Genomic DNA, 21996 nt, shown 5'->3' on the forward strand with positions numbered 1-21996 from the left:
CCGGTAGTACTTAACACCCAGACAGATTCTGTTGGCAAACCTCGCACTTTTTCGATAAAAATCAGAGGCCTGATGCACGAATTCATCAATTTAAGAGAAAATAAGTTTAGATAAGCTGAGCCATTTAAAAAAAATTGACTTGGTTCCACGTTTAGAAGAAATAGCAAGACTGTCCAATTTTTAACCTGGTGATTTCATTCAGTAATTCGCGGAGATGATGCTACTGTAAAAAAACTTGCTGGCTACAACAGGGTACTTTCTAAGACCTGTATGAGAAAAGCCTTGATCCTTCTTCAGCCGTGAGGTACTTACAGATTGAACAGCTAAAACTGCTTCTGGAAGTTCCCCTACGGGACTTTCTTAAATCTAGATCCGTCCCTTAACCAACCTGTACCTTCCTCACCGTACATATTCTTAGCTTCTCCAGCTTTCAGCTTCCTAAATCCTCAACCTCACCCCACGAATTAGTCCAATCAAACTCTCCCTTCTTAGACTCCTCCTTATATACACTCCAGGAAAAGCCTCTGAGAAACACGTGGCTAAATTTGTCCTTAATGGCGCTCCGTAATTCGCCTACTCCTCCACCGCCCTTCCTCACCTCCTGTTAGCTCCGCCCCTCCTCATTCTCGCTTTCCCCCTCCGGTCTCCCTCCCCCAGCGCCTGCGCTTGCGCACCTCCAATTCAGGCGCTTTCCCTTTCCTGGCGACCAATCCACTTCCTGCCTCCCGGCCTCTGAATACTCCTCCCCTCCGCTGAGGCCCTGGCTAGAGGTGCAGGTTATGGCTGCCCTGCGAATTGCCTGTCTGAAAAATTAGCTCCTCTCCTTGAGTTGGGCAGCTTGAAGCCGCCGCTCTGGGTGTGGCACCTATCTGAGCATTCACTCTCGATCCTTCGCCCCGGAGCTAAGCTAAGAGCGAGGGAATGCCGGCGGAAGGAAAGCTCGGACTGTTTTCGACCTGGCAATAGTGCGGACGGCTGCTTCCTTTCCGCCGTCCTCCGCCCCGCCCCCACTCGCAGCCTGGCCGCGCTGGTGAGTGGCGGACGGGAGGGCCGGCGGGCGGAGGGAGGAGGGGGAGGTGAGGGAAGGCGGGCCCTCGGCTGCGAGCTAGGTGGGGGGAGGGGAGGGGAGAGCCCGAGCGCTGGAGTTGGTGCTGGGAAACCCGGGGCTAATGTTGACAACAGGCTCGAGGTAAGTCCCGGGGAACCTCCTTCCCCTCCGCCCCAACGACCAGGCGGGAACGGGGTTGAGGGGCACCGGCCTGGACTCCTACTCCCCCGGGGACCCGTGAGGCGACTCGGCACCCCAGCGCTCCGGGGACGGCGGGCAGGAGACGGACCGCGGGTCCGGCGTCGTTCTCCTCAGACCCCTCTCCTCTGGAGGCTCCCTTCAACGCGGGAGGGAGGCAGGAGAGGCTGTCGAGGGGGCGCATGCCCTATATGCCTGGGGTGGGCCTCGGGGCCGGAGGCGGGGAGCCCGCCGTGGCGGGGTGAAGAGGTTTGGGGTGTGGAGGAGAGCGAGGGGAGGCTGGGGAGAGCTCTTTGGGAGCCCGGAGGGAAGCGAGGGCGAGGAAATGGGGAGGGTGGGTGTGTGTGTGGGAGGATGTGGAGCCGGGAGACCGGCCGGGGCGCGTGGGGCTCCGGCGGTGAGGGAGTGTGGGGCGCGAAGTTAGGGCTGGGGCAGGGACGGTCCGCGAAGGTGACCGTGGACCCCGGTGGGAAGGGGAGTTGTGGCGAGGAAGCGAGCGGAGCTGAGGCGTGTGGAGCGAGAGCAGGGGGTTGTGGGAGAAGAGGGTGCAGGGGACCGGGTTCGGTGGCTCGGAGAGTGGTGGGCAGGCATTCCTGGGTGGACTTCTTTTTAGTCCCATGGGCTGAGGATTCTTCACTTTGCCTTCATCCCGGGCTTCCCGGTCCTCCTGTTGAACTAAAGAGGCGATCGCGGGGTGTTTGGTTGGCGGAGCAGAGCCAGCTTATAAGCTTGAGGGGACAGTCTGGACCGGACCGTCGGCTCTCTTGCTCTTTTAGGACTTGCACGCAGTGATGCATCACACCTGAGGAAAACTCGCCCTCACTTTTCCCCTTTAGCAGAGTTATTAAGTGTTTAGAAAAACTGTGCGACTCATCAAGAAAACCATTTTTGAACTCTGGTGGAATTTGTAAAAACTTTGAATGAGTCCTTTTTCCTGAGGACTTTCTTTAAAGTCAGAGACTGGGAGGTAATGCCCTTGTGCTGTTCTGCCCTTAGACCATGTTAAATGAATAACACAAAATGAAAAGATTAAATGTCATTCTTTCACTCTGGAGCATTTTCAGAGCAGTCTCATTGCGATTTCATACATAACCCATATGGTACTTTGTGGAGAAATAGCTTTAAAGGGAAACACCCCTTTCTCTGCACTCTCCCAGCAGACCATTGAAAGTACCTGTTTGAGTAAAGTAGTTTTTCTTTCTTCTGGAAGTTCAGAGTATATTTAGAAAACCAAATAAAATATACAGCCCAAGGGCCAGGACACTATTTTGGGAGCTAGAAAGGTGGTTTTAAAGCATGGGTTCCTTTTAAGGACTGTGTGAATGTAATTATACTGGCTTGTAGGAGCTAATCATATTCCAATTAAAAGATCACTAATTTTTATCTTACAGACTCTATTTAAAAGTTCTAGTTTTTATTTGGAAGACGAGGTAGAATATTAAAGCATGAGTTTATTAAAATTTGAAATGCAATTAGCATTTCACAGTATAATTTAATGCTCAGTTTCATATTTGAAATTTGATGTGATACAAATACATATTTAATCTGAATTCTGTAGCTTGTATTTTTTACTTGGCTTTTAAAAAATATTTATTTGGTTGCACCAGGTCTTACTTGGGACATGCGGGATCTTTAACTGCACCATGTGGGATCTTTAGGGATCTTTAGTTGCAACATATAGAATCTAGTTTCCTGACTAGGGATCCAGTCCTAGCCCCCAGGGTCTTAGCCACTGGATCACCAGGGAAGTCCCTACTTGACTTTTTAAGTCTTAGGGTATATAGGGGGAAAAAGCACTGGACACAGAGTCTCAACCCAGTCACTAAGCTAGTTGTGTAATCTTGGGCAGTTCACTCAGTGTAAAAATTGAGAATTGGAGTAGTTAAAATCTAGTACTCCTAACTCTAAAAAATTCTTATTTTAGGCTTAACTCTTCAGTTTTCTCTGTGAAAGAGAATAAGCATTTGTTGAATGGCTCTCTCATGCTCTCTTCTAAACTTAGAGAAGTTTAAGATGTCTGTAAGAGAGGTAGCAGTATCTCCATCTGATGGATGAATAGACTCAGAGAAGTTACATTGCCCTGTTCCCATAGCCAGCAGGTTGTAGAGTTTGTAAACTTAAAAGTCTGACTGACTTTAAAGCTCATATTATTTTCTCATAGTGCATTGCTACCTTTACATGAACCTTAAATTTTTCATCATATTTTTGTTCACTTAAATTTAGTTCCAGGTGTTCTTTGGGTATGTGTTTGTAATATAAGGATGAAATGGTTCAAAGAAGATACCACTGCCAAGACTTGAGGGTCTTGTTGAAAATCTGTTTTGCCATGCTCTAGAGCAGAATCTAATTCATGAAAGACTTCTGCAGTTTGATATAGAAGGCATTTAAAAGTCTATTGAATATATGAGTACTGTGGAAAATCACAAAAGTTTGAGGGACTGTTGTGCTGATAAATGATGATCCTTTATAAATTTATCAGATTCCAAGTATGTTTCTTAATGTTTTAACAGAACTTAGTGTCTAATTTTGTCTTCATAAATGAGATATAAAATTTGGTACCATTCTTTTTTATATTCTGAGAACTGTTCTTTCTCGTATTAGCTGAAGTGTTGCTTGTTGCAGCTTCGCATCAGAAAGTACAAATTCTATATAAAACTTACTATTTTCTTGCATATAATTACAGATATCCCTAAGTAAGTTTACCTGATTACCTGGAAATTAGCTGTCCCAATATCTTTTAGCTAGAATAGGCTGAAAGTTAAAACAATGTCTAAACTGCTTAAGCATTATCAGGGACTCTTTCTACTTTGAGAGATGTCCTGATTTGTGTAGTCAGAATCTCTTGTCAGGTTTTCTAGCTGCACCCTCTTCAGGGTTCTTAATAACTTTGGTTCAGCTCTGTCACTAGCTGTAGAAGCCTTGGTCAACTTACTTGGTCAGGTCTCTTTTTAGTCATTTATTAAATAGGGAAAATAATACTTATCTCATGAAGATTTTATTATTAAATGAGATAATGTATGTAAAATGTTTACTTTGTGAGAAGTAGCTAGTAGCTATTAGTATTTGCTCTTGAAAGTTTGCTTGCATTAGGGCAGCCAGTCACTTTAGGGTAGTGGTGGGTATTTAATTGAAACTGCATGAGAAGTTGATACTACATTTCCCAGGTAATATAAATATTAACACTGTCTTGCCACATAAATAAGTAGTTATGCTCTTATATATTTTAATGATTGTTTAAACAGGATTAACAGCCATTTTTTGTTCAAGTTCCACAAGTAGGGTTATCTGAAGCCTTTGGGTGTCATTGCCCAGAAAATGCATAGAACATGGAAGTGGAGGAGAATAAGAGTAAAACAGAAAAGGGGAAGGAAGAGGTGGCTGAGATAAGATACAGACTATGACATGTGCCTCCAAAAATCACTGAAAGTGCTTCAGTTGGCTTAGATTGTCTTTCTGTGGTAATATCTTATTAGAGGGCTGAAATAAATGCTTTGTGTTTATAAAATATTTATTACTGCAAATGTTTTGTTTGCTAACATAGTTTTTATTGAGGTAATTTAAAACATATATTGAAAATACTTGAGCACCGTGTTTAGCTTAAAAAACCCTCGGTAGTTTAAGTAATTCTATACTTCTTAAATGAAAAGTATTTTGATTTTCTTGTGTACAACTTTCAAATGATTTAGGAGTTAAAACATGAAGTATTGTCCATAAAAGAAAAGACATGAGAACACTAAGCTCTAAGTAGACACGTATTTTTAGAAAAGAAAATCATGAATTTTGCTGGAGAATACATTTTTTGTTCCAGAGTTTATTCCAGTTAACTGTATGGAGCCTGTACTATACCCCAGTGCTCGCCAATAGAACTTTCTATAATGATGAAAATGCTCTATATCTGCACTGTCTGATGTTGTACCCACTAGCAGCATGTGGAGTTGAGCAGTTGGATTATGGATAATGATGGAGAACTGAATTTCAGAATCTGTTTAATTAATTTATAGTGTAAGTAGCCACGTGTGGCTAGTGTGGTGGTTTTCAGCTGGTAGTGATTTTGCCCCCAGGGGAAATTTGGTGATATCTGAGCAATTTTTGTTTTTTTAAAACTGGGGCAATATTCCTGGCCTCTATTGTGTAGAAGGCAGGGATGCTTCGTTTACACTTTGTGCAATGCACACTGTAGCCTTTCCTCCTCCCACCAGAGAACTCTTGCCCACGACGTCAGTACTCTTGAGGCTGGGAAACCCTGTAGAACAGAATATTTCATTTATGTCTTATTTATAGTAATCATGATGTTTATAGACTAATTTTGACTACTAATAAAGAGATGAAAGGTCTAGTCTAGTTTGGGATAGTTAGTAGTTTTTGTGTTTGATAGTTAGAGCAGTGAGATGAAATTTATTAGTCTTGTCCATTTTATTAGTTGCTTCGTAGAAGGTAAGAGCTCGTTTATGCTCCTACTTAAATACTTGTAATTGAATATTGTATGATGTAGTGTCACCAGCATTTCTTAATGGTTGTGAAGTATGGTGGGTGAAACTGGTTGAAGATGTTCTCAGATAGTACTGAAGTATTTATGATAAAATGATATGTCATTTAATATCAGCTGTGAAGTTGATAGTGGTTGAATGTAATGGGTACATGGAGGTTCCTTATATTGTGCTCTCTACTTCTTGTAGAGACTATTTTCTGACTAAAAAGTAAAAATAAAAAAAGTGCTTAGACATAAGCATAACTAATAATGATAGAATATGGAATATGATCAGTGATTTATCACTGAAATAGTATTTGTTTTGTATGCATTTTATTTAATCTCTCACAGTTGCCAAGTTGCATTAATATGTTCCACTTAACAAAGTAATGTCACATTACTTTAAAAAAAGTCAATGCGATTATAATGCTGACATTTTTCTACTCTTACAGATTGTCTTGGGTAACATAATGCCAGCTGAGCGTAAAAAGCCAGCAAGTATGGAAGAAAAAGAATCTTTACTAAACAGCAAGGAAAAAGACTGCAGTGAAAGGCGGCCAGTGAGCAGCAGGGAGAAACCAAAAGAGGAGATCAAGCTTACTGCCAAGAAGGAGGTTATTAAGGTCCCTGAAGATAAGAAGAAGAAACTGGAAGAAGATAAAAGAAAAAAAGAAGACAAGGAACGCAAGAAAAAAGAAGAAGAAAAGGTGAAGGCAGAGGAGGAATTAAAGAAAAAAGAGGAAGAAGAAAAAAAGAAACATGAAGAAGAAGAGAAAAAGAAGCAAGAAGAACAGGTGAAACGTCAGCAGGAAGAAGAGGCTGCTCAGTTGAAGTAAGAATATTTATTCTAACTATTGATGTGTAGAAATAGGAAGATTGGAATGTTTTGGAAAAACAATGATTATTTGAAATCAAATGTGCAAGGTACAGTTGCTTGAGAGTTGAGAGTATCTCAGTTTACTTGTTCTGTTAGTTTCACTGACTACAGGCATGCTTACAGTGCTTTAACTCTTGAAATTAAATAATAGTAACCTTTAATAAGTATTTTTTTGAGGTGTGGGGCACTTTGAGCTGTTTGTGCTTTTTAGAAAATTTTTTTCATGGTATAGTATGTAATCTTTCTAAGTTGAAAATCTTTCTTTTTTGGCCATGCTGTGTGGCTGGCAGGATCTTAGTTCCAAGACCAGGGATTGAACCTGGGCCCTGGTGGTGAAAGTCCTAACTATTGGACTGCCAGGGAATTCCCGAAAATCGTCAATTCTTAATGGCTGCTGTTGAGTTTCTTATATGCCAAACTCTACAGTTGTATCAGTACCTGTCTTTAAGGCAGTCCTAATGAAGTGAGCTTATTGTTTTGTGGATTAATAAAATGAAGCTTCAAGAGATTAAATGACTTGCCTAAGGTCACAGTAAATAGTAGAGCAGCTGGGATTTGAACCTAGGTTAGGCTGACCTTAAAACCATTGTCTTTAAGTACAATTCCAAAATGCTTCCCTTTTTTATTTTTATAAAAATCTATTTGTAACCTTGTAAATCTGTGCAAGTGATATAATGAACTGGTGAAAAATGAGGTAGTCCTCTTAGGAAGACTGCCAGGATGTAGCAGAAATGACAGTTGATGAATAGTGCATGAGACCTAATCCAATAGTGCATGGGCTCTTCCCTTCATATATGTAATTTAAAAAGCTGTTTGCAAATACGAATTTTTATGAGTCTCTTGAACAGCTCAGTTACCTACTTACCAAAGTTCTTTAGTACCTCTAGTTTTAATGAGGAACTGGAGTCTTAGGTCTGAAAAGCAATAGCAGTAGTTTTGGAATATTCAGAACTATGATTCTTGAGAATTTCTTGCTTATTTTCTATTTTACGTAAAATAATTTGGAAGGATATTTCATTTCACTATAACTTTGTTCTCTCACCCTTGCAATACAAAGAGCTTAAAAAAATAATGGTAACCAAAATGCCAACTTTTTATTTGGAAAAATTCAAGCATGTAAAAGATAGAATGGAATAAATTAGTATCCCTTCCCATCTACCCAGCATCTGCAATTACTCTTTTTTTTTCTTGAGTATTCTAAAGCATCACATTATTTCACCTGTAAATATATAAATAGGTAAGTATAAATATTTTCATTGTGTGTATATATATATTCATTATATATCAAAGTATTTTTAATAAAGATGATAATTGAGTTGTTGAATGCATGGAAGTAATGAGTTATACTCTCTTAACGAGTACTCTCACTGCTGATCTTGTTTTTGTGTGGCAGGGAGGCTTCTAAGAGATTCATATCCCTGTTCTCAGAGGTAGATGTAACTCTGTTAGCCTATTGTAGCTATTAGTGGAAAAATCGTAGAATTATAGAGTAACTCAGGGATGGTTATATTAGAAAGATGAAAATCTGTTTTATTAGAAATTTATATTTTAAAGTTACATATTTCGGTGTCTTAGAAACCTCGGATTGTCCTCATTCTCCCACTCCTGCCTGGGTTATTTTACTACTTCTGCAGTTTAAACATGTCCCATCTTTCTAGTGGAAACATAACCAGATTTGATTTTAAATCTTCTCAGGATAAACTTGAGTCTGCTAACCTTTTATTAAAGTGCTTTTATCCTATAGTTTTTCTGATTCCTAAATGAGCTTTTAATTATACTTGAATTTTAAGGCCTAAACTTTAATTAAGAAAGGTACTTTTATTAAGAAAGGTTTATTTAATGCAGAAGTATGGGAAAAAGTGGTACCTAACTCAAAGCATTTTTAATGTATTTTCTAATTTTGTTCTTTTAACTTTTTTTGGTGGATTTTTTTCCCGTTACCCCAGTGCTTTTATTTGGTTTAGGTTTTATATTTTTCCAAACATATTACTTTGTTTTTTTGTATTAAGAATCCTGTGTTTTATCCATTTATTTTTTTCAGCTTAATTGAGTTACAATTGACAAGTAAATAGTTATATTCATTTAGCTTGCCAGTTGGCAGAATGATTTTTAATCTAGTTATTAAAAATGCTCCACTCTGCCACTTTTGGTGTTATCAGTAGAATGAGTTCTCATTATTTTGTCATTAATCAGATGTCTTTAAAGTGGTGAAAGGGCCTTTTGCATTTCTTGTTCCTCTTGGATTTTGTTGCTTTTCTAATTTTTCATTGGCTTTCACTGTTATGGGAATCATCAGTTACGCTTCAAAATATACAAGGTATCTTACTTGTTTGTTTGTTTGTTTGTTATATAGAGAGAAAGAGGAATCCCTTCAGCTTCATCAGGAAGCTTGGGAACGACATCAGTTAAGGAAAGAACTTCGTAGCAAAAACCAAAATGCTCCAGACAACCGACCAGAGGAAAATTTCTTTAGCCGACTAGACTCAAGTTTGAAGAAAAATACCGCTTTTGTCAAGAAACTAAAAACTATTACAGAACAACAGAGAGACTCCTTGTCCCATGATTTTAATGGCCTAAATTTAAGCAAATACATTGCAGAGGCTGTCGCTTCTATTGTGGAAGCAAAGCTAAAAATATCTGACGTGAATTGTGCTGTGCACTTATGCTCGCTCTTTCACCAGCGCTACGCCGACTTTGCCCCATCACTTCTTCAGGTTTGGAAAAAACATTTTGAAGCCAGGAAAGAAGAGAAAACACCTAACATTACCAAGTTAAGAACTGATTTGCGTTTCATTGCAGAATTGACAATAGTTGGGATTTTCACTGACAAGGAAGGTCTTTCCTTAATCTATGAACAGCTGAAAAATATTATTAATGCTGATCGGGAATCCCATACTCATGTTTCTGTGGTGATTAGTTTTTGTCGACATTGTGGAGATGATATTGCTGGACTTGTACCAAGGAAAGTAAAGAGTGCTGCAGAGAAGTTTAATTTGAGTTTTCCTCCTAGTGAGATAATTAGTCCAGAGAAACAGCAACCTTTCCAGAATCTTTTAAAAGAATACTTTACGTCTTTGACCAAACATCTGAAAAGGGACCACAGGGAGCTACAGAATACTGAGAGACAAAACAGGTGATTTTCAAACGTTTCTCAGAATTGAGAATTTATTTTGGAGCTCATACTTTAAAAAATGTAAAGTCTTCATGCCACTGAAAGAACTTGTGGAAAAGGGCTTATTGCAGGTGATTTCTTAACATTCCAGGAAAAAATTTCACAGGGTAATAACAGTCTAAGTATTCATGTTTAAATGTGAGTTTTTGATAGATTTTGTTTCTGATTTAAAAAAAAAAATTCGGCAAGTATATGATGATTTTTACATTGTGGATTTTTACTGTGATTTAAAAATCTCCTTAACATTGAGGGATAAGTTTTCTTTTTCTATCACTTTAACTTATCTGCTGTTATTTTTTTGTGTGTTTCACTGTTTCTTTTCTATAACAGGTTTGCTTTTGTTTTGTATTTGTTTATTGACGTCACCATTGATACTCGCTCTTTTCAAGAGTGTAAGTCATTCATGAGTGATATTTTAGATCAGAAATTTGGAAAATAGTGTACCAGAGTAGCTGTGGAAAAATTCTTTAAATGCAACTATGTTAAGTGCATTTACAGGAGTCTTTCTCCTGGGGACATCCATTCAGAATTCTAAAGGAGTGATGTGTGTGCCTATGGTGAAGATCCCTGATTTAGGCCATCCCTTGATTGTTACAAGATACTGTAGACTACTGTGTATCATCTGCACCTAGAAGGCATCGAAAGGCTAGAAGTTTTGATGTAGTTGGTGGATATTAGGTCAGTATGGAGGTGTGTATGTGGAGGAGGGCTGAGGGTGTGCAGAAAGGAGGTACAAGCGTTAGCCTTTGGCTGAATACTCTGCACCTATTTTAAAGTTCCTGTGTGGGGAGAACACTTACTCTTTAGAAGCCTGTAGTTGGGGAGGACTGGTTTACGTAGTTACCTCTAGAAGGTACTTAGCCACAAAAGATTGCAATAGTGAGTTGTTCACTTACGTAAGGGATAAGATTGGAGCAGAGGCTATATGGATAAATCTGTGGTGGCTGAAGCTCACTCAGAGGTGAGAATTTAAGATGGCAGTGGTGTTCCTTAATGTTTCATAAAACAATCCTCATTATGTGCTTTTGAATAGCGAGGACTGTTTTAAACTTTGAAGAGGTAACTTCAGAATGTACTTTTATAGCCAGTAATGGGTTAAAAAAGAAAGTAGTGGTCCTCTATTAATAATTTTCACATATATTAGCTTTCTTAGTTACAATTTACATAGTCATTTTTACAGTCTTTTTCCTTTTCACATATGTTTTACCTAATATGTCGCAGGTGATTTTGAAAGTATGGTCTTTGAATTTTTTTTGGCTACTTTCTAAGGTTTTTTTTTTTAATTAAACTTTGTATTTTGTGTTGGAGTATAGCCAATTAACAGTGTTTTGATAGTTTCAGGTGGACAGCAAAGAGACTCAGCCATACATATACATGTATCCTTTCTACATTTTGTGTTTTTGATTGGCCTCACAGAAGCTTTTAGGGCAGAGTCTATAATGATTTAATCTAGTCATCCTTCCAATGCAAAATGAAATCTATTTTATAGATTATCTGACATGAATTATTTTGAAAACTGTTTGAGCTTAGTGTTCTGAGCCATTCCACTGTTGGACACACCTATTCCTAGCCTGTTTGCTGGGAATTTAAGCTGAAATTTAACTCCCCATAAAATGGTTCCCTTTGATTTACTTGTTTTTTCTGGTACAGACAGAATAAAGCTACCCAGAGTGGGGTTCCATGAACTGTTTACCTGTTGGCCTGTGAATTAAGCAGAGAAACTGAGACAATACATTTAGACATTTTGATAGCAATTTTTCATTGCCATGATATTGTCATCATATTTTATAGCCGTGCAGTGATTGGAAAGAAAATTATTCCTTTACAACAGATAATTTGAGAAGCATTGGCATGGGATGTGTCTCTTCTTTTACACCATGATGTCTCAAAATATTTGCAGACTGCCAAGATGTTACCCTTTGATCTTCTCCAGGCTGAGTATCTCTGGTTCCCTCAATTTGCTGCCTGATTTTCAGACACTTTGGATGTTTGTTTTTGATGCCTTCTTATCTGCCTGTTGGAGAAGGCAATGGCAACCCACTCCAATACTCTTGCCTGAAAAATCCCATGGACGGAGAAGCCTGGTAGGCTGCAGTCCATGGGGTCGCGAAGAGTTGGGCACGACTGAGTGACTTCACTTTCACTTTTCACTTTCATGCATTGGAGAAGGAAATGGCAACCCACTCCAGTGTTCTTGCCTGGAGAATCCCAGGGACGGCGGAGCCTGGTGGGCTGCCGTCTGTGGGGTTGCACAGAGTTGGACACGACTGAAGCGACTTAGCAGCAGCAGCAGTATCTGCCTGTGGCCTACAGTTTTTATAGCTGCAGTCTTTTGACTTTTTGTTATACCTAAAGACAAATTTCTCAGATGGCATGCTGCCGAGCCAGTTCTTCACTTTGAACTATAGACATAATTTTTTATTCCTGATACAGACTTAACTCTTAAACTTTAGGTACTTCTGGCATGTTATGTTAGCCTAATGATAATTGATGGGGTGTGTGTGTATTTTTTTTTTTCCCCACGCCACATGGCTTCTGGCATCTTAGTTCTCTGACCAGGGATTGAAACGGTGGCCCATGGCATTGAAAGCACTTGAGTCCTAACCGCTGGCCTGCCAGGGAATTCTCAATGATGTATATATTATTAATTATACTTATCCAGTGGTCACATTTAGATTAGATAAGCAGACCTGTTTTTCCTGTTTTTGTTCATGATTAAAGTCACATAAGAAAATTTTGAACCAGGATACAGTGTTGAGACCACAGGCTCGTGGCCTTTTCCTAGAAATTTCCTCATGTTAATACAGAGCTATTGACCTATGGTTGGTTATTAGAGGACGATATTTACTAAATGTAAATTGACCTTAGCCTGGGAGCAGTTATTTTATCACAGGAACTAATTATATGTAATTATTTGGAGGATGTGAGAATCTTAATCACAGTGTAGAAAACAATTGGCATACAGCTTAGTAAGTCACTCATGCCTTAGGATAGCTTCAATTTGAAGAGCCTTTGTAAGTGAGGATTTAAGTGCCTGAATGAGCAAAGACACGAATTGGATTAATGTAGAGTCCCTACTTGGCCTAATATTAGTCTCATTTCTAAGAGGGTATGTTACAGTTAAAATGGCCAGTTTCCAGAAGTTTCTTTCTGCCCATCATTATCCAGTAGATGTTTTGAAGTTTTTCTCTTTATCATAGAAATAAATCACAGATGGTCATTTTTCTCAGTAAGGTTTCTCTTAGGTGTGATAATGCTAGAAATCTAGGTGCCAAGCTAGTGAGTATTTAAGACTCAAGTAGTTAAACTACTTTAAGCCTTTATTCATTGTCTTTAATGATGGTTTTTTAAAAAGTGAAATAGCCTGTGTTTTCAGTCTATGGATTGTAAATGCTCTTGGTCATTCTGGTTAACTTGGGAGATGGCATGGTGCTTAGAAGTTGTGAAGTGTTAGTCTGTACTCATTGAAGTCTATACTTAAAATTTTATTTACCCAATTAAAAAAATAGAGTAATAAAATCTCTCGTGTTTTCTTAAAAACACTGTAGTGGATGAATGAAGGCATGACTGAATGAGACCTGTTGAGTCTCAGCTGTTCTTTTCTACTGTTAGCTATGCTGATATGTATTAGTTACAAGCCCCGAAGGATTTACAGTTGTTAGCGAGCAATAAAATTGATCCTAGGGTTGGGTGAATTCTAATAAATGTGAATTTATAAGCTTTTTGTACTTGTTAAGTACAAAATCTTATTTTTAAATGCATTTTGGTTAAGTAATTGATCTGAAGAGTTAAAATTAATATTTGCACATTTAAAATATCATCTAACAGTATTTTCCAGTCTAGAATTAATAGTTTTACTTCTTGCCAAGTGTTATTTTTTATTATTTTCAGTGCTGTTACTTTATACTCAAAATGCTTTGTACTTTGAGATTTTATTCTCACTGAGGTAATAACCTAGTATTTTCTGGCATTTAATAAAAATTGGTTGAATAAATGATTTAATTTTATTGGATATAACTTAATTATGTAACAGTTAATTTCTTGCAGTATAGTGAAATGAATTCAGATATTAAGTCAGAATACTTCAATCATTCTGAAGTGTCTTAATTTCTTTTTTTTCTCCTTTATTGGTGGGAATGAGAGCACATTTCTCTTTTCAGTACCGGTGAATTATGACCTTCATGATTGCATGCTCAGTTCAACAGCAGTAAATGATTTGATTTAAAGTTTGGGAAGGAAACAAATGTAGGCTTTTCCCCTGTTAATGTAACCAGAGAGGTTTCTTTTATTAATGCAAATTCATGAGGCATTACTTTAACAGTGTTGAAACCTGAAAACACATTAACCTGACATTCAGTGGTGTTGCTTTTACGTTTCATATTCTTTCCGGTTAGGTTGTACCTTGCCTTTACAGGAAGATTGTTTATTAAACGAAGTCCACGGGGTCGCAAAGAGTCGGACATGACTTAGCGACTGAACAGCAAGTATTAAGCACTATTAAAATGTTATATATCATTGTGCATTATATTTACAGAGGCTTTAGCAATTTTATAAGTGTTTCAAAATGGTTACCTCCTAGATATTTTCTGATTGAGTCAGTGACGTTGATGTAGTTGATTAATCACTGGGTACAATTATGCTTAATAGTTGCTCTATGCTCTTCATATAAGATTGTACAGCATTCATAACCAACTTCAAAATTGTTACCTCCTTCTAGATATTTTCTAATTCTGAGTCAATGATTTTGATATTAGCTGGTTAATAAATCTTTGGGGACAGTTATGCTTAACTATTGCTCTACTCTCTTCATGTAAGATTGTTCAGCATTCATAACCGAATTCTAAAATGAAACCACAAGAAAATTCAAGTTCTCATGAGAATTTGACAGAGCAGTAAAGAAGATGAAAAGTGAAACCTAGTGGTTTTCATCGGTCTGCTTCATGGTTATTTTGTCAAGATTTGGCCATGTGTTCTATTTTATTTTACATGAGTGGTTAAGGACAAAGCTAAAATAGATTTTCTGTATTCAAGATTTTTTTTTCTCTTTTACTTTGGCTGATAGAAGATTAAAATAATACTTCAAATTTTAAGTTCTTGCCTTTGCTACAGTGGACTCTGGCTTTTTTTTTTTCCATGAAAATACTGTTTTACTTTAATGTACCAGGTATATGATCTCAGTTGATCCTCACAGTACCCTTGAAAGAAATACCTGTATTTTGAAGGTGATAGATCAGATTTAGTTATTAAAGACCTTGCCCAGTGTGACTTCGATAGCAAATGACAGAATCAGTTTCTTTCCTATCTCTTCATTCTTCTTCACATCTTCCATGGTATTCATCTTCATCTGCATTTTGTTTAAGGTATCTAATAAACCCATTAGCTACTCAGAACTTATAAAGTCAAATCCAAATAAAAGAAGGACCCAAAAGAGAATATAAAATCAGCACCTTGGTTTGGGAAGACTTGCCTTTGATATATGCATTTGAGAGACATCCTAATTCAATATATGGTACCAAGTAGATAATTTGAGAGGCAGTGTAATCCAGGAGTTAAGAGAGTGAACTTTGGAGTCAGACTGCTTGGGTTCAAGTTTTAGATTTGTCATTCACTCCCTCTGTAACTTTGGGCAAGTTCCCTCACATCTCTGCTTTGGGTTTCTCTTCTGTAAAATGGGATGCCAGTAGCACTGTATCTAGAAGGGGCATGCGCATGATGCCTGTGTGAATGCATATGTGTAAAGGCATTTATAACAGTATCTGGCACATTGTAAGTATCAATAAATGTTAGTTCACTGTTCATAGTATATTGCCTGCTCAATTCTTCAGAAAGTTTTTCAAATGAGAATTTCTCTTTGTGCCTTTTTATGATTCTCAAAATGTGTATCTTAAACTTGTTAAATTTTCATAGCTTATTTTTAAAAATTCATTTTTAAAAACAATATAAAGCAACAGAATAAACACTGTACAAAATAAAAGAAGTAGCATGAAGGCCAGGCAATAACAATAAAAATTTTAAAAATGGAAAAAAATGAATGACTCAATATAAGAATTTTTTGAGGCATATGTGGCTTTCCTTATGAGATATATTGCTTAATTCCAGAATGGACTATTTGAGATAGTCAGATTTATAATATTAAATTAATGTTAAATATAATATAAAAAACACTCCAGAAATCAAGGATTGATATACCTTAGAGGTGCTCCCAGATAGTGATATCTTGTATTTTAGGTGCAAGACATCTACTTTCTTTTTTTTATAGTGAATAAGACTTGGAATTAATTTTGTTTTTATTGCTTGCTTTTCATATCTTTAAAGTAGTACCAGTTCCTCCCTATCATGCAATGAAACCAGGAGAGGGAATGAACTTGTTTATAATATATTTAACAGTGGTACTTGGTTACCTCCAGTTATGACAAGGATTGGCAAACTATGGCTTTCAGGCCAGATTAGTAATTACACGATGTTCAAATTTCAGTGTCCATAAAGTTTTACTGGAAATAGTCACACTCATTTGTTTACATATTGTTTGTGCTGCTTTTGTGCTATGCTATCAGACTTGAGTAATTGCAGCAAAGACCATATGGTCTGCAAAGCTTAAAATTATTATGTGTCCCTTTGCAGAAAGTTTGCTGACCTCTGATTTATGACAGCCTCAAAAGAACGGTTTCAGTGCAACTTTCTATAATAGATGTGCTTCTGAAGAGATTGTAATTAAAATGATACATGATGAACCATATTTTTAGCTTGATTTTGCTTAGTGTTATATTCCGTGGAATTGGAATTCACATAAGAAATTTTGGTGAGATTTACACTGATGTACAGAAAATGTACTCTGGTCAGATGTGCTGTGTATGTGTAGATCCCTTAATCAAACTGAAAAACTTTTCCTGTGGACTTAATGAACTTACAAGAACTGACTTATGTAGTACATTCATTAGAAATTGTTTCATTTAAATTTCATTAGAACTTCTAAATGACAAGGAATTTTGAATTTTCAGGCACCTGCGATTGATTCTTTCTCTGCTTGAAGTCTGTAGTCTTACTACATGCTGTAGAATTAGATATTAAGAAAATATATTTTAAATAAATGGTCAAGGAAAATACATATGACTATGTATGTTTTGTATATAACGGATCTCTTCTAATGCCTTTTCATTGTTGTCCTATACTGCTTTCTGACTGTACAGTATAAGGTTCTATTAGAAAATCAACCAGAGTCTAAGCTGCCTGCCCTTTAGGATTGTTCTTATTAGATAGTAACCTAAACATGTATGAATTAAGTAGTTAAGTAAATTAGTACTATTAAAAGTTTAATCATGGAATTGAGGTTTTGAGGAGAGCAAGGAGTATCTCCGAAGCTTCAGAGTTTTAAATGGTTGCAGGAGGACTGGAAGAGAATCCTTTTGCCAGTGCAGGAGATGCAAGAGGTGTGGGTTCCATCCCTGGCTCGGGAAGATCCCCTGGAGAAGGAAATGGCAACCCATTTCAGTATTCTTGCCTGGAAAATTCTGTGGACAGAGGAGCCGGGCAGGCTACAGTCCATGGAGTTGCAGAGAGACGTGATTGTGTGCACACGCGTGCGCGAGGACTGGATAGGAACTGAATGCACACAGTGGGACCCCTCATAGAATTCAGTCATTTAATTGACTGAATGCAAAGTCCAGGCAAAAGTTTCAAAGTGAGGTTGATACCAGAAAAAGTGTTCACTTTCTGTTTTGATAAAATAGGCACCATCTTGGTACAGCTTGTATGTCATAAATCTTTAGTGGATATTGTATAACCTAAACTGGATGTGTGTTCTTCATATGATCAGAATCCCAAATTATTAGAGAAGTAAAGTTTCACGTTATGGTATTTTGAGATATTTTTCAATTTTGTTTTAAGCACTGAAATAATTTTGAATCTTAGTTGTCATTAGAAGTTTTGAAATTCCTTGGAACTTATATCTCTTAATATAATTTGCTTCTGAATAAACTTTTAAAGTTTTTATTAATATTTCTCCTAATAGTTGTAGAACATTTTAGAGTAGCCTGCTTTTGAGTATTATTTATTCAAATCATTTAATTTTAATGGCTTTTTTAACTTGGAAAATGATGTGACTTCTAATTAAAAGTTCTACCAAGCTCATCATGGCTTGAATATTTTTAAATGCTTGGGTTTTTGTTTTAATCTAAAAAAATTCATAAAGCTTAATGAAAGGAAAGTTAGTCTGAAATAAATATTTGAAGAGAAAAATTGTTCTTTAATGACAGTGTTATTAGAGGAATACTGTTTAGCCTGGATTATTATGGTTAAACTGTCTTGGCATTTTACTAATCTGTTTGTAAAATGATATTGTCTGGTGTGTATTTAAATAATAAGAAAATGAATGAAAAAATCTCAGTTTAGATCTAGGCCAGATGTTGGGGAAAAAAGGATTGAATGTAATGAATTGTAATTGTTTTTTGTATTGATCTATCTTGTATTTGTAAATGGGACCTGATATTCCTAAAAATAGAAAATGTTAATATTTTAAATATTGTAGCGTTGAAACAAAAGTTCCTGTTGAAAAGAATGAGGGAAGATGGGAAAGTTTAGAAATGTTCCAAATAAATAGAGATAAGTAAGTGTAGGCAAGGATTTTTTCTTCATGAAAACTTCCATTTTCTATAACTTTTCAGAAAATGACAACACACAAAAAAATCCATCTAACTCATTTTCTTCTCTGTTCAGAAGAAAACTCAAAACAAGGAATAAAAATTCTTTTATATATTACTTTTGAAAATGACTTAATTTATAATTTATAATTGACTTTTTGAAATTGTATTTGCAATAAGGTTTATAAATTTCATGTCTTACACTACTGTGTATTTAGTTGTAGAAAAATTGAGTCCAGCTATAGACATTTCAACCATCTAAGCTAATGTAGTAAACTTTTACTCGACTGTACAATTGAAAATTTTTCATTAGTTTTACATTTTTGTTAATAACTGTGGGTGGTTTATTAGTGAACTGTTGCAGAGTAGAAGAATACTGTGTCCTCTGCTCCTCAGAGTAGCCTGACCTTGATTAAGTGGGTTGCACCAGTGATATTTGTTAAATGACTAAATAAAGAGTGCTTGAATAGTAAGATTGAGAATTCACTGTAGGGAAGATGCAGGCTTTTTCAAGATAATCTTGAATCAGATCATTGCGAAAGTTTAAAGGTACTTGAGTCTCTAACCTGTTTTTGAAAACCAACTTGTATGTCTGGGGTATATGACTATAACAAAATACTAAAAATTGATGAGTGGCATACTGTTAAATTTTGTATTTCTGCAGGCATACTTGTTAATCACACTTCATATTTTTTGAAGAACCAATGTTAAATTTTAATTGCTTAAAAAATTAATTTGTTTAGGTGAATTTGATGATGTAAGTCTTGAAAGTGTTAAGTATTAAACATAGGTTATTAAAGAAGGTTGTGCTAATAAGCTTGTTTGATAAAATCAGATTTTATGGAACATTCCCAATATAATAATAGATGATCACATCTGTTTTGATAAGATTGTCAGATTATTTCATCATTTGTTTATAGGCGTATTCTACATTCTAAAGGGGAGTTAAGTGAAGATAGACATAAACAGTATGAAGAATTTGCTATGTCTTATCAAAAGCTACTGGCAAATTCTCAATCCTTAGCAGACCTTTTGGATGAAAATATGCCAGATCTTCCTCAAGATAAACCAACACCAGAAGGTAAGATATCCTTAAAAATAAACACTGATTTTTTTTTTTTTTTAGTAAGCATTAATCACTTCTCTCTAGTCTTCTCAGATGTATATTATTGAAATCAGATGTTTTGAAATGCCTTTAAAAATTTTTTAATGAAGTAGTATTAAGACCTAATAAAAACCTAAAGCTCTTTAAATGCTTCTCTGAATGGAAAAGTCTTTGTGGTTAGAACAGTGAAGCCTAACTTATAATGATATGATGGGTTTCTTTAGGTTCTTTTGTAATAGGTATTCTTAGATTGTATCTAACAGGGCTTGTCTTAAACTATATTTGGGACTATATAAAGATTTACTGTATTCCTCAGGTAGGTAATGAGGTGGATTGGACCTTTGGGATACTAATATTTCTATGTTGTTTTTTTTTTTAATTTAGTTGTTTTGAATTGTGTATTATCATAAATTGTTACTTAGAACTAAAACCTACCTTGCAGTTTTATAAGATAAACTTATCATTTTGTAAAATGAGTTCTCATATTATTGCAAAGGTGTTTTAAACTTCCTTTTTGGTAGGGCTCCTAATACATTACTGTAATATATTATACCAACTATTTGAGAAGTAAGTTGATAAATGTTAACACATTATTAATTTTAAAACTATCTGAAAATCCTATATACTTAAAATCTTAAGAGTGAAGTATTTGTAAAGTATCCATTTATAATACAGGAAAGTATTTTGTATTTTACATCCTCAGTAAGAAAATATCCATTGTATACTGTGAAAACATTTATAGTCCTTCTTTGGTATCTTCAGGGAGCTGGTTCCAGGACCTCTGAAGATGCTCAAGTCCCTCATTTAAAATGGCTTAGTATTTGCATATAGTGAAGTGAAGTCACTCAGTGGTGTCCAACTCTTTGCAACCCCATAGACTGCAGCCTGCCAGGCTCCTCTGTCCATGGGATTTTCCAGGCAATAGTACTGGAGTGGATTGCCATTTCCTTCTCCAGGTCTCCTGCATTGTAGACAGACTGCTTTACCGTCTGAGCCACCTGCACACATTTTCCCATATACTTTAAATCATCTGTAGATTACTTATAATACCTATTACAGTGTAAATGTAAATGCTATGCAACAAAATTAACAAAATTCTGCCATCATTTTAAAAAGATATTTTCACTTGGTACAGAATTTAAGGGTGAGATTTTTTTTTTTCTTTCAGAATTTAAAGATGTTGTTCCACTGTCTTCTGTCTTTCATTGTTTCCAGAGAGAATGCTGCTATCATTTGTGTCTTTGTTCTTTTAAACTGTGTATTTTTTTTCCTGGTTGTTTTAAAATATTATCATCATTGACTTTAAAGAACTTAATTATGATAATGACTTGGTGTGGTTTACTTCATGTTTCTTGTGCTTGGGGTTTGTTGGGCTTCTTGAATCTGGGTTTATAATGATCAAATTTAGCAAATCTTGACCTTATTTCTTCAAATATGTATTCTATTCCTCTCCCCCATTCTATAGGAATTCAAATACCACTACGTTTGAAGTTGTCTTCTCTGCTTTAGTATTTTTTTTCCGCCCTGTTTGGTATTGGTTAGTTTCTGTTGCTTAGTTTCTATTGCTGTGTCTTCCAATTCACTCTTTTTTCTTTTTTTGGTGTCTGATAGTCTCATGTAGAGATGTAGAAGCTAGTTATGTTTTCCATGGTCTCCAACATGCTTAGTGTATCTTCTAGCTTATTCAGAATGTGAAATATAGTTGTAATAACTGTTTTAATGTTCTTGTCTTAATTATATCATTTATATCACTTCTGCATTTATTTGATTGATTGATCTCTATACCTTTGGTAATTTTTCTACTTTGGTGATATCAGTCTTTTAAACATAATCTAATGGGTCAAAGTGATAAATGCTTGTTTCATTTAGCATTATTCTGATTAGTACTGAGGTTAGGATCTTTTGATATACTCTCTGACTTATCTGTTCAGAGGCTTTATCCATTTTTTTCTATTGAGATTTTGGACTTTATTTGCAGAAGCTCTTTATATTATGGATATTAATTCCTTTGTATAAGTTTTGCCAGTATTGGCTTCTAGTTTGTCCTTTGCTCTTTTTTTTTTTTTTTTTTTGCCACACAGCGTAGCTTATGAATCTTAGTTCCCCAACCAGGGGTTGAACCTGAGCCCTTGGCAGTGAAAGCTTGGAGTCCTAACCACTGAATCACCAGGAAATTCCCCGCTTTTATTTACATTTTTGTTAAAAAGAAATTAAATTTATCAGTGTTTTCTCTTACATTGGTTTACTGTCCTGAGTTTAAATATGTTTTTTGTAAGGCATATAAGTAATGAGTTAGAGAGCCAGTACTTTATTGTTTTTGTCCTGTTCTTCCTAAATGACTTTTAATGAATAATCTAATTTTCTCAGGGCTATTTTTAATCTGCATTGTCATTCTCTTATAATTCTAGTTTGGAGAGAAGTACAGTGAGAACAGATAAAATCATGAATGGTCTTGTGATCATGAAGTAGGAAATTGCTTTTAATGTTCTGAA

General features: G+C 36.3%; 1 protein-coding gene across 1 annotated transcript in view; it reads left to right on the top strand.

The window, feature by feature from the left end:
* Window positions 1–1045: 1045 nt before the first annotated feature.
* Window positions 1046–21996, top strand: part of UPF2 (UPF2 regulator of nonsense mediated mRNA decay) — a 94417-nt gene continuing 73466 nt past the window's right edge. Inside the window, exons 1-4 of the mRNA XM_040248482.1 lie at window positions 1046–1189; window positions 6167–6546; window positions 8945–9724; window positions 19320–19480. Of these exons, the coding sequence (XP_040104416.1) occupies window positions 6185–6546; window positions 8945–9724; window positions 19320–19480 (1303 nt within the window). The 5' untranslated portion in view covers window positions 1046–1189; window positions 6167–6184. The remainder of the gene's footprint in view (window positions 1190–6166; window positions 6547–8944; window positions 9725–19319; window positions 19481–21996) is intronic.

Source organism: Oryx dammah, unplaced genomic scaffold, assembly GCF_014754425.2.
Source record: "Oryx dammah isolate SB20612 unplaced genomic scaffold, SCBI_Odam_1.1 HiC_scaffold_10, whole genome shotgun sequence".
Lineage (NCBI taxonomy): Eukaryota > Metazoa > Chordata > Mammalia > Artiodactyla > Bovidae > Oryx > Oryx dammah.